Source organism: Ziziphus jujuba, chromosome 8 (genome assembly GCF_031755915.1).
Source record: "Ziziphus jujuba cultivar Dongzao chromosome 8, ASM3175591v1".
Classification (NCBI taxonomy): Eukaryota; Viridiplantae; Streptophyta; class Magnoliopsida; order Rosales; family Rhamnaceae; genus Ziziphus; species Ziziphus jujuba.
In genome coordinates, this window is record NC_083386.1 from 14,575,841 (window position 1) to 14,592,536 (window position 16,696).

At 30.9% G+C, this 16,696-nt stretch overlaps 2 protein-coding genes across 6 annotated transcripts; one reads left to right on the forward strand and one right to left on the reverse strand.

Moving 5' to 3' along the window:
• The first annotated feature begins 2,742 nt into the window (after positions 1-2,742).
• LOC107413665 (protein REBELOTE) lies at positions 2,743-10,242 on the forward strand. Of its 5 annotated transcripts, none has more exons than XM_048469966.2 (14): positions 2,743-2,892; positions 3,033-3,158; positions 3,774-3,834; positions 4,089-4,194; positions 4,296-4,347; positions 4,453-4,547; positions 5,901-5,966; positions 6,298-6,828; positions 6,946-7,248; positions 7,377-7,700; positions 7,971-8,177; positions 8,753-8,842; positions 8,929-9,021; positions 9,862-10,242. In XM_048469966.2, the coding sequence occupies exons 2-14, from the start codon at positions 3,050-3,052 to the stop codon at positions 9,877-9,879; spliced, it is 2,055 nt and encodes a 684-aa protein (XP_048325923.2). In that variant the 5' UTR covers positions 2,743-2,892; positions 3,033-3,049; the 3' UTR covers positions 9,880-10,242. The 5 variants fall into 5 exon arrangements, with proteins under 5 accessions (XP_048325923.2, XP_048325922.2, XP_048325925.2 ...); XM_048469965.2 differs by having other exon boundaries at positions 2,768-2,924; XM_048469967.2 differs by having other exon boundaries at positions 2,801-2,935.
• Positions 10,243-13,838: 3,596 nt separating this feature from the next.
• On the reverse strand, positions 13,839-15,131 carry LOC107413646 (uncharacterized). The gene has a single exon (XM_025071698.3). The coding sequence runs from the start codon at positions 15,020-15,022 to the stop codon at positions 14,102-14,104; it is 921 nt and encodes a 306-aa protein (XP_024927466.2). The 5' UTR covers positions 15,023-15,131; the 3' UTR covers positions 13,839-14,101.
• Positions 15,132-16,696: the final 1,565 nt, after the last annotated feature.

Here is a 16,696-nt window from a genome sequence, read left to right on the forward strand (position 1 = left end):
GAATTGGGCATCAAGCAAGAAGACTACAAGATACATTGTGATAACCAAAGTGCCATGGATTTGAGCAAAAACTCAATGTATCATTCCCGTACAAAGCACATTGACATCCGCTATCATTGGATACGCGAAGTAATAGATCAACAGTTGCTGAAACTGATGAAGATCCACACAAAAGAGAATCCAGCAGATATGCTAACAAAAGTTGTTGCTCAAGAGAAGCTGAAGCTATGCAGAGACATAGCTGGAATAGATGGCAGATGACCATCAGTTTTAAATGCGGCTGGAGGGGGAGAATTGTGAAGTCCAGCCGCACCAACCACACCAACCTCACCAACCACAGCCGCACCAACCACAGCCACCATTGTTGACAGCCACCATTGTTGACAGCCACCATTGTTGATCAACAATTGTGGGCTAAGATGTTGAAAAGTGTGGCCTTGTAAGCCTATAAATAGGCTCCTTACCTTTGTATGAAAACCAAGCCAAGTGAGCAAGAGAAAAACTCCAAGAGAGAGAGTTGTTTAAGTTCCAGAGAGAACTTGAGAGAAGAGTGAGCAATTCCAGAGAGAATTGGAGAGTGCAGAGAGAGGTTCCACGAGAGAATCCTCCATGAGAGAAGTTTTTCTTTTTTGGTATTCTATTTTTAAGAGATTAATAGAATTCTTTTATTTTCTTCTCATATTTCTTCTCTAAAGTGGTCAGAGAACCACAACATAAAATATACATGTATATATATATATTCCTCTATTTTTACCAATATTTATATATATATAGATATGTTCATCTATTAAATGTTACAGGGCACATTTAACAACTCAAGAATTAACATACCTATCTTGCGTGGAGATTTGAATTGAGATATATAGTTCGAAACACTTGCATGCAGAAAGGAAACCCTATTTTTATTTCCTAAGTAGACCACATTGACATTGCCATTCTTAAAGTAAAATTCAGAATTCACATGGTTTTAGCTACCTAACTTTGTCCTCACTCCAACTTCCAAAATGAAAGACATGCATATACTGGCTTGTGGGGTGGGAAAGGTGTAGTATCTACTGTTAAGTGCACACTGTCTGCCTTATAAGATGATAAGAAGATAGAGGGTTTTGTTTAGCCTGAAAAATAAGAAAAAATTTACATTCAAACTTCTCTATATTTAGTAAGAAATTATATATGTTTACGCTTCCTTCTTATAGTTATATGTACTTTTGAAATTATCCCATGCAAATTTTAGTCAAAACCCATCTCAAAATTTTAGATGTAGAATAATAATGTTATAAATACCAAATTATTACCAAATAATTTGATGATATTTTATTGGTTTGTATTTGAGATATGTAGTGTTATAGACACCAAATGATTTATCTGTTTGCCAAATATCGTGGTGTAGATTATAGTTATTATCTCATTGATTAATAAATAAATATAATCCAAATTGTATGAGTGAATATTTAAAGAAATAAGTGTAACTCAAGACAAATGAATAAAATAATGCCACAGTATCTAATGAACTGTTTGATACCTTTAGTATTATTGATTTTTATTTATTTATTGATTTTAAGTTTTTATCCATATTTAAACTGTATTAATTTTTTCAAAATATAATATATTATCCTATTATTTGATAAATAAATTTGGTCAATAATTTAATATTTATAGGACTATTATATCTAGTGAACTATTTGGCGCCTTTAGTATTATTGATTTTGAATTCATTTATATTTTTAAAAATTCACTTATTTGTATTTAAATTATACTAATTTTTTCAAAAATAATATATTGTTCCATCATTTTTGGTAAATAAATTTGGCCAATAATATAATGTTGGTAGCACTATTGTATTTATAATTTCAAAAAGTACCTGAAATCCTACCATACAAAATGAAAATTAATGACATACATGTAGTACTGTTTTTTTCTTTTTTGGGTAAACAGTCATATATAACATGCCTATTGGACAACTTAAGAAGCAAAGTACAATCCACTCAAAATGCTTGTATGTATGTATGCATTGTAGTTTATACACTTGCTAAGCTATCGCACCACTGTTAGGAGAACAATGAAAACGAGCTTAACAAATTATCCACCTTCCACGCAATGGAATGGAAATACATACGAGTCAATTTATTTTGAACCTGTTATCTAATTTTGTATTTTCAAATAGTAATTCAAAGTTTGTTGTATGATAACGGGTTTGATAATAGGCTTAAGGATACAAATTTCATGGGACGAGTGTGTAATGGGCTTGAAGTGGGCTTCTTAGGTTGAATTGTTAATTAGTAAAGGAGGCCCAAATAGAAAGCTACCCAAACCTAGAAAATTTGGGCTGGTGTTCTTTGGTGGGCTGATTTAAAAACAAAAAGGTCTAACCCTAAAAAAAAAAAAAAAAAAAAAGGGGAAAGAAAGAAAGAAAAAATTGTTGATATTTTAACGACCATACTACCCCAATTAAAATTACACAAGCTATAATATAACATGGGGAAATATTGTAGATATTCTATTGCTCTCCCAAAAAAAAAAAAAAAAAAAAACATTTAACATATACTAAAGTGTATATATATATATATATATATATATATAACAACATATTATTTCTCTACTCAAAATATATATTTCAAAAGAGAAAAAATATATATTATTTTTAAGTTTTATTAATTAACATATAACATATTGAAAAAAAAAAACACACACACACACACTATTTTCTCAGAAACAAAAATATATTTATTATTATTATTATATGGAAAAAAAACTTATTATTTTAAGGTTTATAGAAATAATAAATTCATTTTTAAAAGCCTCTACCCATCTCTTCTTCATCTTCCTTCGTTTTCTGGGCGGCAACGCTGCGTGTTTTAACTCCTTTCTCCCAAGCTCTCCATCCAACTTGTGGTTTAAAGCTCGTTTCTCTTTTTCATTTTTTTGTGAGAACACCGTTATGTTCTGCATTGGTTTTCTGAAGTAATAGAAAATTTCTTGTTGTTTTCTCGTGGAAATTTGATTTTTTTTTTTTTTTGGTATTTTTTGTACAGAAATTTTGGTGGGAAAGATGGGGAAACTGGGGAGAAAGGCTAGGAAGTTTGCGAAGAAGAATCTTCAGTCTGTGCTCAAAAGAAAGCGCAAGTTGAAGTCTACGTTCAAGAAGAGAGCTTCTAAGAGTAATCTTCTTTTCTTCCTTACCCCTTTTATTGTTTCTTTTTGGAAGTTGATGTCTTTTAAGGGTATTGTTTATTTGACAGTTTGGTGGATAATTGGTAGTTTTTTTTTTTTTTTTGGTTTAATGGTCTGGGTGTTAATATTTTTTTATTTTTATTATTTTTTTATTTTTGAATGTTTGGTGCTGGGTTTGTTGAAACCCAGTGATGAAGATTGACAAAAATTGCAAAGTTTAAAGCTTTTTAACTAAACATAATTGTATCCTGACAAACTAGAGTGGCTTTGCCAAGCTAGCTTGCTGTGAATTTCTTAGCTTTCGCTTTTGGTTGAATGAACTTCCTGTATTCTTTGCATGCATCGTGTTATCATATGCTAATTTGTGTCATGGGAAAGAAAATTTGCGATTGCAGACTGTGATTTTGTTTTACTAATAGATACTCTAATCAATTATTCCTTTCAAGCCCTTTTATTAAAGCTTCAGTTATGTAAATTTAGATTGACTAATTCTAATGGGTTTTCATTTCCACTTTCTTTGGAGATTACTTTTTTTTTTTTTTCTTTTTTTTTTTTTATATTTTAATCCACTTTAAGTTCAAGTTTCAAATCATTTATTGTAGAAAATGAGCAAGATGCCAATGAAGACCAAATAGAGGACGCAGCAAAATTGTCTAATGTGAGGTAGGAAGGCAGCATCAGTCCATCATTTATCCTTCGCAATAACATTGTTTCTTTCAATTTCATATACAAGATTGTCCTATATTTCTTCTTGTTCTTCTATCCTTTTTTTTCTTTTGAAATTTTTTCTGGGTATCATGCTGTGTTTGTCGGCATTATAAATGTCAGGTAACCTGAATTCCTGGAAAAATTACTATAATGTTGCAATATCTGGGGAAAAAAAAAAAAAAGTTAAAACATCATATTTTCTTTCTCAGGAAAACCAAAGGTGAACTTGAAGATGCTTCTCTTGATGCAGTATTCAAAGAAGATGACAGTGATTTAGTTGGAGATGATTCAGACAGTGATGGATATCTTTCAGAGGTTTTGAGCTTTATTTTGTCTTTGGAATTTTTTTGACATGTTTCCTTTTCCCCTGCCCAATAATTTGGATTGACTCTAAAATGTACTGAACTACTGACCAGGACTCAAGTCTACATGTTGCTCAATGTGATAGTGATGATAATGACCTAGAAGGTAGGCTTTATAACTTTTTATTGTTTTAATATCATTCACATACAGAGTTCTCTTTGCTTTTTCCCTTTTTAATCTTGTGTTTAATTTGGTGGAATTTGCATGCAGACAAATATGGTGGCACTGCATTATCAGTGCAGAACAAAGAAATTTATGTTGAACTTACAAAGAAAACAAAAAGGTTGAACAAAATGAAGGAAAAGGTAAAGCTCATATGGTTTTTGATAGTGTTGATTTAAGATTCTGAATACATTTGAATGATACGGAACTTTATTGGTGCATATGGTTGTTCTTGAGACAGTATGGAATCTTGAAAGGAATTCAGCTGTATTTTGGGTTCAATAAATGTTTTTGTAGAACAAACTAAAAGTTTGTGTGGCATTGAGAAGAAATGGAAGGATCTAAGTAATTTGATTGATTGGTTGAGTATAATATGCATGAGGACAAATCTTGCTAGAGCAAAGTCAGCAAGACGATATGGACTGTACTTAGGCATATATATTGTTTAATTGGGTTTATATTGCACTCAAATCATCTAAAATAATGCTTTCTATTTTAGAGGGCATTATTTAAAACAAAAATGAGAGAAAAATAGACTTGACTTTTAAAATAAAGAATGTACTTCAGTGTGATTTTAACTATGGTCTCTTTAAGTAAGGCAATGACAGTATATTGTATTGGTGCTTAGCCACCATTTCTTGTTTTACTAAAGTGGTTTCTATATATGTTTTGGCAAAGGACTTCACATTTAAAAGCATAATGCTTTTATCCAAGGCAAAGAGAGTATATTGGATTTGTGTGTTTCTTGTTTTAGGAAAGTAGTTTTTATATGTGTTGGGAAACAATTTCATGCTTAAAGCACAATGCTTTCGAGGGTAACAAAATAAACTTCTTAAAAAGTTCTTAGGCCTTGGATTTCAACTTCTAATGTTTAGGTGTTGCCTTCCATAGAAGACACGGAGTGTACAACCTAATTTCTAGGAATCCTATTCTAAATTTTTAACCAGAGAAATCACAGCAGTTGTTAGAGACTTATAAGTTTTTCTATTTGATTTGAAGATTTCGTATTTATTTCCTTGTTGCATTATTGACTTTATAGAGACAATATACAGGATAGTACTATCTCCTTGTTAATATGTGACATTAATCTTGTTTGGGTTCTATTATTGTTGGAAGAAAAACTTCTAATCACAAAATAGTTTATCAAATAAATTTACCAAATAACATGGCAACTAATTGGACATTGTTTTGGTGGCTTATCCATGAATTTAGGTTCTATTAATTTGTCAATCATTAACGAACTACCGCATCAATTGCGATGCCATTTGATAAATTTATTTGGTAGACTATTTTTCTAGTTACCATCTTAATTGACTTTTTAAAATGTATGATGAATTTTAGAAAGTTATTTTAATTTTGCCCATTCTTTTCATCTGGTAATTTATATTCTACTACTTTTTGCTATCTATACCATGTTATAGAGTTTTGTATTTGCATATTACCAAGATTTTTGTAACCTTTTTTTTATGAAGAATATTTATTTGGGATTTTTTCAGGATCCTGAATTTTCTAAATTTCTGGAAAATTATGATAAGAAGCTTGGAGAACTTAGAAATAAAGCTGTAAGTTATTTGCTTATGATTTGTTTTATTATTTGGATAATTGATATTTTGAGGAAACAATTATTGAATTTTATTATCATGTGCATATCTTATTTGGAAAAAAGAGGTTTATTGTTTAAAGCCATTTGATGTTATTCTTTTACTTGATAGTAAATGGAAACTTCAGCAATTGCCTAAGTTGAATTTTTCTGGGTATCAAATTATATGGGCATGATCATCTAATGTTACTTCATATTTATGTTGAAACCACAACCAAATATGATCTATAGACTTCACCTGTAAATAGTTTTGCTATTTGATGATTTTTGTGGTATGTTCTGATGTATAACAGTATGCAGATGAAGATGAGATGAGTGATGATGACATGCAGTTATCGAATGGAGACATTGCAAATAACAAGGAGATCAAGTTGTTGAGTACATCTGCTGTTAATTCTTGGTGTCAGCTAGTCACAGAGCAGCAAAGTGTATCTGCACTGACCAGTCTATTAAATGGGTATCGGTCTGCATGCCACTATGGAGTTGAATCAAGCAATGCCCTTGATGCTGACCCATGCCATACAATACAGGATAGTGAAACTTTTTGCACGATATTAATGTTCATGCTTAATGAGGCTGATAATCTATTTAGGGGGCTACTGGGAATAAAAAGCTCTGGTAGCAGGAAGGAGAAAGTTGAGGAGGTAAAGAATTCCTCAAAATGGAACACATTCAAGCCACTAATCAAGTCATACTTGAGGAGTACCCTTTTTCTCCTGAATCAGGCTACTGATGTTGAGATTTTGACCTTCTCCTTAGCCCGAGTCAGAGCTTCTATGACATTTTTTGTACTTTTTCCTTCTTTACTCCGTAGACTCATCAAGGTACTGCCATCTAAATATTATTAAGATACCGAAGCACCATATGTTATGGATGTTTGGTTTCTGTGTTGCATGTCAATCCTTTGCGAATCATGTAAACATGTCCTATTTCCAATGCAGATAGCTGTTCATTTGTGGGCAACAGGTGGAGGGACTTTATCATCCTACGCATTTCTCATTATCAGAGACCTGGCATCTGTATTTAGTTCAGACTTCTTTGACACCTGCTTTGTTAAAACATATAAATCCTTTATTGGTCATTGCCAATTTGTAGAGCCTGTTCAACTGAAACACATAGAATATTTGAGAAACTCCTTTGTTGAGCTATGCTCTATAGATATGCAAAAATCATCCAGCAAAGCAATGGTTTCAATCTGTCAACTTGGTAAGATACTGCATCAGGGTCTACAAACCAAAAAGAAGGTGTGGAATTATTATGATTGTTATTGGCTGCCTGATACATTGAATTCATAATTATAATTTGTTGTTGTTTGGATCAAAATATTTATTAATCCTCATATTCTGACCCCTTTTTTTTTTTTTTTATGCAGGAAGCATTCAAGAACATATGCAGTTGGCAATACACTAGTTGCATTGACCTCTGGGTTTCGTTTATATCAGCCAATATACGTGATTATGATCTTCAGCCACTGCTTTCTATGATCATTCAGATTATAAATGGAGTGGCTATTTTGTTTCCAGGACCAAGATATTTACCTTTAAGAATTAAGTGTGTTCAATGGTTGAATCATCTTTCCAGTTCAAGTGGTATTTTTATTCCTGTTGCATCATTGGTTTTGGATATACTGGAGTATAAAATTGGAAAGGAGGGTGGGAAATCTGGGAAGGCCTGCAGCTTTTCGACTTCCACAAAGGTTAGTGATTATTAAGCTTGCTTATGTAAAATTACTATCCTGTTGTTTTTTGTAGTTCCTTAATAGAGCATCTTCAGCCGATTCCATACTTTCATGTTGGTGGCTGACACTTATTGTTTCGATCTAGCTTCTTTGGTCTTTTATCTTTTTTGCATTTTTTGAAAAAAAAAAAATATATATGTATATATATATATATATATATATATAAATTAATTCTACTCTGTCGATTTATTTTTTTAGTTTGGTTAATATTCAATATTTTTGGTGCAGTTGCCTAAACACTGGTTGAAATCACGGAACTTCCAAGAGCTGTGTGTTTTATCTGCTATTGAGCTGCTTTCAGAACACTTTGCTCAGTGGAGCCACCATATATCTTTCCCTGATTTAGCAACCATTCCCCTCATCTGCCTGAGGAAGTTTCATGAGACAACTACTATTGAGAATTTCAGGCGTCCAGTAAAACGTTTGATTGATCAGGTACAAAATATTCCATTTATCTCTTTCTCAAGAAATTGATTCAGTCTAGAGATATAGCATGCTTATTACTCGCTTCTTGCCAAGAGTGATATCTTGAGTAGTTCTACAAAGAGAATATTCAAGGGGAAATAAAAAAAAGTTGTCAATAAAACAAGTGGGAGATATATATTTCTAAGGCCAAAGGTCGATAGAAACTATCCTTCAGGCTCTCTAAACAAAGCCAAAGCTAGACTAGCAACATATATTCTTGAACTTGGCTTAATGAACCATCTTGGAAAATTGTAAATGCCCAAATTTTGTGTCATACTGCAATCTGTCAAATAGTGTTTGTAGTCTAGGCTATGAATTGAACTAGAGTTAGGCAAGTACATGGGCTATTCTCATGCATTACATCACTAATCACTGATGGGTCATGGTCATTAACTTTTGTGTTACTGAACATCTCTACATAACTGTATGCATCGGCTTCTTGGCTGATGACAAAATAGATGGATAATAGTAGTATGGAATTTTATCGCAGGTATGAAACATTGATTGCACGAACTGGTTTTTAAAGCATTTATTCTTGCCTGCAGGTGGAGCAAAATGTTCAGTTTGTGCAGAAGAAAAGAGATGAGGTTGCCTTTTCACCAAAAGATCGGCAATCTGTAGAATCATTTCTTCAGGTTTGCATTATTTCTGTTAAGAGTACTGTTTAGAGTTTGATGAATGCAATGCTTTGACTTCCATCTGATAATTTGTAAATGTACAGCTTGAAAAGTTCAGTGGAAATACTCCTTTTACACAATATTACAAAAGCATTATGGAAAAAGCTGCTGCTAGAAATATGGTTACGAATACAAAGGTGCAATAAAAATTTCCTTCTTTTCTTAATTTTGCAACCTTTGCTTTGTGTCTATATATGATAGCACTTGGTGCTTTATCATGGGAACAATTTTACCGTTTTCATGACAGTGCATTAGGCAGCAGAAAGCAAGATGAACTTTGGGCTGACAACGCTTAACCAGCCATAATTGAACTTTTCTATCACCTCTGCATTGTCCATTATGTTTCATAATTTAGTTGGAACCTTGGTAGATTAGATAGATGGTAGTGATCTGGTTGGATTTAATTACTTTCTATATTCATTAAATTTGGGTCACCCAGTTTGGCTGGTTGTGATGCTTATTAGCTAATTAATCTGATTTCTGAATATGACCTGGTTTTACAGGTTAGTAAAATATAAGTGGTTTAGGCAATAGTTATTTTTCTGGTTAGCACATAGAAACATAAAAACCCAAGTAGTGGAGGAGTTGAGTTACTAGATTATATTTTGGTGGTCCTAATTTGTCAACGAAAGTATTTTGCTATGAATATGTGAATCTGTTTGAGAAGCAGGATTGATCTTGATTGGACTGGACTATTTTGAATTTAGCCAAATTTGATTGGACATGCCTTCAAATAGTCCAGTCCAGTCCTGCATTCCGAATGGATGTTTATTCTATGAATTTGCATGTGTGAAAGTAATTCATTGATAAAAACTATTGAGATTCTTTTCCAATAAGATTACGAAGTGGTTCACAGCTTCCATGATTTACAATTTCTACAAAAATTCCATTTTGCAAAATATCATTCTTCTTTAGCTTCTACAACTTTTTGTCTGCTTGTTAAGATTGACTGGATTCATTAACTTTACTTCCCGCAGTTTCCTGGAGCAGAATGAATTGCTTACAAAGCAAAACGGTTTGAACTGACTCTGGCAAATGAGGATTTAGAGAGAGAGAGAGAGAAGAAGAAGAAGAAGAAGAAGAAGTCTGAGTAGAGATGGCAGTTTGAGCGGATAGGCAGGGTAAGAGAAAATTTTGGATACGGTTTCTCTTCCTAGATATCACAGACTTCTCGTTCTTATTAAAAAAAAGGAAAAAAATTATAATCTTTACCATTTTTACATATTTATTGAGGCTTGTAGGGATTTTAGTTGTAAAGTACAAAAGTTTTGCCATGTGATGTATGTTTTGAATGCAACAAAGATACTTGCTGAAGTGAAAGCTGCTTAGCTTATATATAAGTTGGTTATTTTTGTGCTCCTTTGGTAATTGGTTTGGAATTTAAAATTTTCCTTTTTTAAGGTTTTACTTTAGTTGTGTAATTGGTTTTGTCGTTTTAAATGATAGGTAGGTACTTCACTTAACTACAAGCTTAGAGAAACTAATTACAAAATTAAACTAACTACAAAGTTCATTTTGATAAATTTTTATTTTGCCGATATAAATTTCTATTATACTGGTCATTTACATTTATGTATGCTTAAAAAAATAAAACAAAACAAAAAAATTCAAAAACCGAAAAAACATACTATGCTGCAGGAAATTAAGAAAGAAATGGATTGAAATCGGCTGCGCCTCTAGCCAAAAGGAAGGGAAAACAAACAGAGAAATTAATGGTTGAAAAAAAAAATGGTGAAATTGGTTGTGTAATATATATGTATATATAATTTTTTTTTTTGGGTAATAGACGAAATTAGTTGTTGATCAAAAAGCTATTTCTATTAATGATCTGTTGTAATCAATTGGAAAAAGTAGTTCCTTTTTTATTGAAAAATAGATTGTCCTCACAATGGTTGTTGAAATGGTCTTGCATCCTTGTCATGTTAAATATAATTTATTTAAATACAACCATTAGTTAAAAAGGACATGATATATTAAGCGAATCAATTCCATTTGGTACTCTTAAATAAATTTTAGGAAAAAAAATTAAATTAAACTCCAATGAATCATACAAATTCATAGTAAACGAACACTAACTGAAAAAAAAAAAAAAAAAAACCATTGATAAGAAAAACCTAATGAAGCTAATGAGTTTTAACAGGTTAAAATATGTCAATATTCCCAAAAAAAATAAAAAATAAAAAGGTTAAAATATGTCAAGTTAATTATTTTTTGGTGAAGTGAGTAAGGTTAATTATAATCTATAATTATCTCATAAGATTAGACATGTTGTTGTTGTTGTTGTTGATGATGTTGTTGTTGTTAGTAAGCAATGATTAGACTTGTTATTAAGTCATCAAGTTAGTGTAACAATTATATATATTTAATTAATTATATTCTCCAAAAGGCATCTCTGCCAGTTTAGGGTTTATTGTTTTCTTCCTTGGCTGTATTTGTCATGGTGCATTTATATTTTTTGTTGAATGGTTAGTTTATAAAATTAAATATCATATATATATCAAATATCAAAACACTAAATAAATATCTTTTTATAGGATGAATAACATGGTCCAATTCCCTATTAATTAATTATAGACTTTCCACTAAATAAAAGCAAAGTAAAAAAGAATATGAAAGAGGCCTAACAAATTTTGAAAAAGGAAAAAAGAAATTCATATATATGTACAATATTATATTGGTAACCGGTTTTTAGAGCATGAGGATAATATACGTGCAAGAATATATCTAATTAAAAGTAGCTAAAAAAAACTAGCAGCCCATTCAAACAAAGAAGGCTGTACTATACATAATTAATATCATTTTATTTATATCCAAAAAAAAAAAAAAGTAAAAAACCTTTATCTTTATGACATGGAGACCCACTAATACCATGGATGCATTCATTTCAAATGGTTTCAACGTTTGTTTCATTTTCTAATTTGTTTCTTATTTCTTTTCACAAATACATATTATATATATATATATATCAGATAATTATCAAATTAGAATATTCTAATTTTATAAAATTAAGATATAATATAAAAATTTTTAATTGGAATAAAAATAATTAATTATATATATAAAGAACGTGCCCCACTTATATATTTTTTTGTACAACTATTGATGGCATCAAGAAATCATGCAGAATACGCATGCAATATATTTCCACTTGTTCCAATTAATTAACAATAACTAATCAAATATCAATAATTAGAATAAATTATTATATAATTTATATATAATATGTTTATGCGCGTGTTTTTGTGTAGTGCACAGCACTTACATATTGTGCTGCTGCTGCTGCTGCTTTATGTTAATAATTTCTGATTATTTTATTTCGTCCTTGCAAAGTATAAAGAACGGTTTCACAGAGAATTTTATAAAAAAAAGTCTACAGTTACTAAATTTTTGAAATATTAGTCGTGAATAATTATAGGGCTACTGCTTATATGAACTTAAGAATTTTTACAGGCCTGATTGTATGAGAGTTTGATCTTTTAGAGAGATTATTTGTTTATTTATTTTAGGTCTTTAGCTTCTGTTCAGTACTGAATATATAGAAGTTTGTTCTTTTAGAGAGATTATTTTTTATTTTTTTAAATTTTTTTTGGGCCTTTAGCCTCTGTTTTTTGTTTTTGCTGAAAGATCATAATAGTCTTTAGCCTCTTTTTATAGCATAAAATAAAAACTAAGCTACCACAGTATCAGCACCCCAAAAAAAAAAAAAAAAAAAAAAAGGTCCTGTTAAAAGTCTTAATCGAAATTAAATGCATTTTTTTTTTTTAACTAAAAGTAACTTTTGAGTTGCAACTAATTAATTACAAGGATATAATTTTGAGTTGCAAAGTTTTAATCGAAAATTAAATACACTTTCTCAACTAGAAGTGTTTTTTTGAGTTGAAACTTGCAACTAATTTTTTTTTTTATATATAAATTAAGAAAATGAAGATTTTATCATCAAATCTTGAATCAGAATTATATAATAATATGAATTCAAATATTCTACTTCATTTTTCTATCAACATTCTTATTCAATAAGTAATATAATATCACCTCTTTTACATGGAGAACAATCTCATTTAAGGCAAGAAAATTTTCTCATTATTTAAATATTAATAAAAATACGAAAAAACAAGCCAGAAAATCTCCCTGCCAACATGTAACATTTCACTAAAACGGAGATGTACAATTGGCAGCAAGTCAATGACCAAATACAATCTTTGGTCACAAATATAATGTTTTTTCTTTTTTTTTTTTTTTGGTGATACGAACAAAATAAAATTTAGTATTTTTAGTGCTTATATATCACACAAAATTGGGTGGTATGTCTATAATATATAGTCTGACTGAATACCACTACAATCTGTTTTAGTCGTAACCTTTTCTAGATAAAATCTGTTAGTCGTTTTTGAAAATGAATTTACTCTGAACAAATTTTATAATTTTCCAAAAAACAAAAATTCTTATATTTAATTTTTTAAATAGTGACTTGCTGCAAGATTTTGATTACTAATTTTTTTTTTTTTTCTTACAAGATAGAATATAACAAGATTCCTGAGATAGTAGGTGAAATTACGTCAGGTAATTGAAATTTCAGAAAGCGTCAAACAGTAGCCACATACGCTTCCAGGTTTTGGCTTTGCCTCCTAGCTATAATCACATATTTTCAACCTATTCGAATTCCATTGAATTAATCTGTTTAATTATATATATTGCTCAAATTCTAAGTTTTGATCGGAAAAAAATAATTACTAATACTCAAATCCTAAAATATTTATTAAATTTATTTATCAAATAATATTTACTAAAATTTATTGATTGTTATATTAAACCTAACTACTTATAAATAAATTTTAAATAAAAAATATAAATTAATTAAATATTATTGCATTATTTATCATAAATAAATTTAACAAAAAATATATATATATATATATATATATATATATATATAAAATTGAGGAGATGAACTAGATACATAGGAAATCATAAAGTTGCATAATTTAATGTTAATCACTATACATAGAAAAAGGAAAATCAAATAGCATAAAGCTCTACTTGTCTTCATTTCCACCCAAATCCCAATCATACATAATTTTATTATTCCCTTTTCAAATATATCATCCAAAAGTGCTGGCTGCGAATGGCAAGTGTACAAAATTGCAGTCAATTATGTCAAGCTGATCTCTCTCTCTCTCTCTCTCTCTCTCTCTCTCTCTCTCTCTCTCTCATTTTCCCTCAAACTCTCTCACGAACCTCTGGCATATCGTAACCAAAGGACCCTTTAACGACGGCGTTTGTATACAGAGAGCTAGTGCAACCTAATGCTCTAATCAAAGCCCACAAACCTTTCCCTCTTCTCTTCCCTCTCACAACCTTTTCTTTAACGGTTTCCTCATGGTGATCACCACGACTCTCTTCGAACGAAGAGAACATCGTCGCCGACGGACTTCTCCGGCTCTGCCTCGTCTTTATGTCTCTAAGCTCCATCTCCGTCGGCAACCTCGCTATCCCGAACATAAACAAATGCCACCTCGACTTCGCCGGAGACGAAAGTACCGACACTTTCCCTAGTGAAAGATCACTCTTGCTTGTTTTGTAGACAAAGTTCTTATTCGACGACTTGTTGTTGGGAAGTGGCAAAGTCTTCGAGTTTTTAAGAACTTTTTTGGGTTTGGAGCAGTTGTAGTTTTCGCCATTTTTGGAATCTTTGGAAGAAAATTTTATGACTAGTTTGCGGAAAGAGTATGATTTCCATTGAAACCCTTTATTCTTGATGCGTTTGTTGCTGGTTTGGTGATGATGATGACGATGATGATGATGATTCTGAGTTTGTTGTTGTTGATGATGATGATGATGATCAGGAAGAAGAGGAGGTTCTTTGTAAGGAATGAGTTTACCACAGAAAATGATGTCTTTGCCTGATGGATAAGTTGAAGCTGTGAAATCTTCGCTGAAGAATTCGAAGAAATCGTCTTTTCCGAACGAAGGGCTTCTTTCATGATCTAGCTTAGAGAAAGATTCATCTTCCCATTTGAATGAATCGTCGTGAATAGGAAGATCACAAAGAGAAAGTGCTTCTTCTTCTTCTTCATCTTCATGTGGATCTTGGAAGTTTGTGTTTTCTTCTAACAGATGGAGAGATTCTTTGACGACCATGTTTGTGTAATCAATCGAGAAGTAATTGAAAACAAACTAAACTTGTAGAAAAAGGAAGTAGTTTGATGGTGGTATTTGTTTGTTTAGTGAGAGAGAAAAGCAGGAAGTTCGAATACATATATATAGAGGGAGAAAAAAAAGAAAATAAGAAAGAAAGAGTCTAATAAAAATAGAGAAAAAGATAAAAAAAATAATAATAATAATAAGCGAGATTGTAGGGACGGTAGAAGGCGATGGGCTTCTAGATGAAGTAGAGAGAGAAATGAGACAAAAGAAAAGAAAAAGAGAAGAAAAATGAAAATTAGGTCTTCTAGAAGAGCAGGTTGAAAGGTGGGGCAACAGGGGTGGAAAGTACTAAAATACAAAATAAAAAATGAAAGGATTCCAGATGTGCGTTTTTGCTTCTGTCTTCGTTCTTGGTTTTTATTTTTGTTGTGAAGAATGTCTCGGTTTTATTTTGGATGTTTCTTCTCACTTTTGTTTGTGGGTTTGGCCACTCAGTTTGTCTCCACGTGGTTGGTTCTTCGCGGGTCAAAATAGAGAAGGGAGGCTTGACCAAGCCAATAAATCTCTTACTTATTTAGTTAAATGGGTCCCACTTGATGACACTCAATTTTCCATTGGCTCTTCTTGACATACGGGTGTGGGGCCGGCCTTTTCCGCGTAGGACTTTTCTATTCCTAATTTATCTCCCTTTTTTTTTTTATAGGGTGTGTAAAAGGAAAAACATATTTTTTTTTTTTATAATATCATATATTAGTTTTATAAATTTTTCTATTTATCACCATCACTGTTAGTGATTATTACTTGGTATATTCGTTGCTGATTTTGTAATTATTAATTAGCTATGTTTAATTACATTTTGATTGTTTAAATAAAAAATTTAATATAAAAAAGTAAATCTTTTTAAACACTTAATTAAATTATCATATCATAATATGAGTTCAATTTGTAATAAATAATATTTTCTTAGACTCGTTTCGTAATTAATAAAGCTAGTTGGAACGTAAATCCCTTATAAAAAGTTTTTTTTTTTTTTTTTTTTTTTTTTTTGGTGGTTGGATTAGAAATGGAATAGGGTTGAATTTTTGGGAGATCCAACCCTCTTGGATCGGACATGGGTAACCATTAGAGATTATAGGGTGAATCGGGTTTGTATGAACCCTCCCCATATGTGGATTTATATGTAAAAATGTTTTTTTGGGGAGTTTTTTTATATTTAAAACCAGCTCAGGTCATTTGAAGAGAGTACAATCCGGCAAGTAAGAAATTAGATTAGAGTTTTACCGGGATGAGTTATAATTTGATTGAGTCAAGTTTACTCTGGTTTGGGTAAACTCCATCTAGTTATTATTCCTAATTTAGATAGTTATGAAGAGATAAAAAAGCATTTGCCTAGTAAATGAAATTGTTAAATTTAAATTTCATTTGAGAAGTGTCTCAAACTTTTTTAAAAAAAAATTAACTCATAGAATTTAGGTTTTTGCTAATTACTGTCTGGCTAGCTGTTTTTAAAACAGTTTTATATTTTTAAAAATGGAAAACTATTATCTAAGACAATTATATGGCATTTGACCATTATCAACCATTGTTTTCTAAAAACAATTTTTAAAATAAAAGCACTGAAAAAAATACAAAAATTAGAAAACAACATTTTGTTGTTTACCCTTGTTT

What these genes read in the sequence shown, in the direction of transcription:
- LOC107413665 (XM_048469966.2), top strand. Translation starts at nt 3,050, where the DNA reads ATGGGGAAACTGGGGAGAAAGGCTAGGAAGTTTGCGAAGAAGAATCTT. An exon ending in TGATGATAATGACCTAGAAG is followed by an intron (nt 4,348 to 4,452) that starts GTAGGCTTTATA and finishes ATTTGCATGCAG; the next exon opens with ACAAATATGGTGGCACTGCA. An exon ending in GCTTTTCGACTTCCACAAAG is followed by an intron (nt 7,701 to 7,970) that starts GTTAGTGATTAT and finishes TTTTTGGTGCAG; the next exon opens with TTGCCTAAACACTGGTTGAA.
- LOC107413646 (XM_025071698.3), bottom strand. Translation starts at nt 15,022, where the DNA reads ATGGTCGTCAAAGAATCTCTCCATCTGTTAGAAGAAAACACAAACTTC.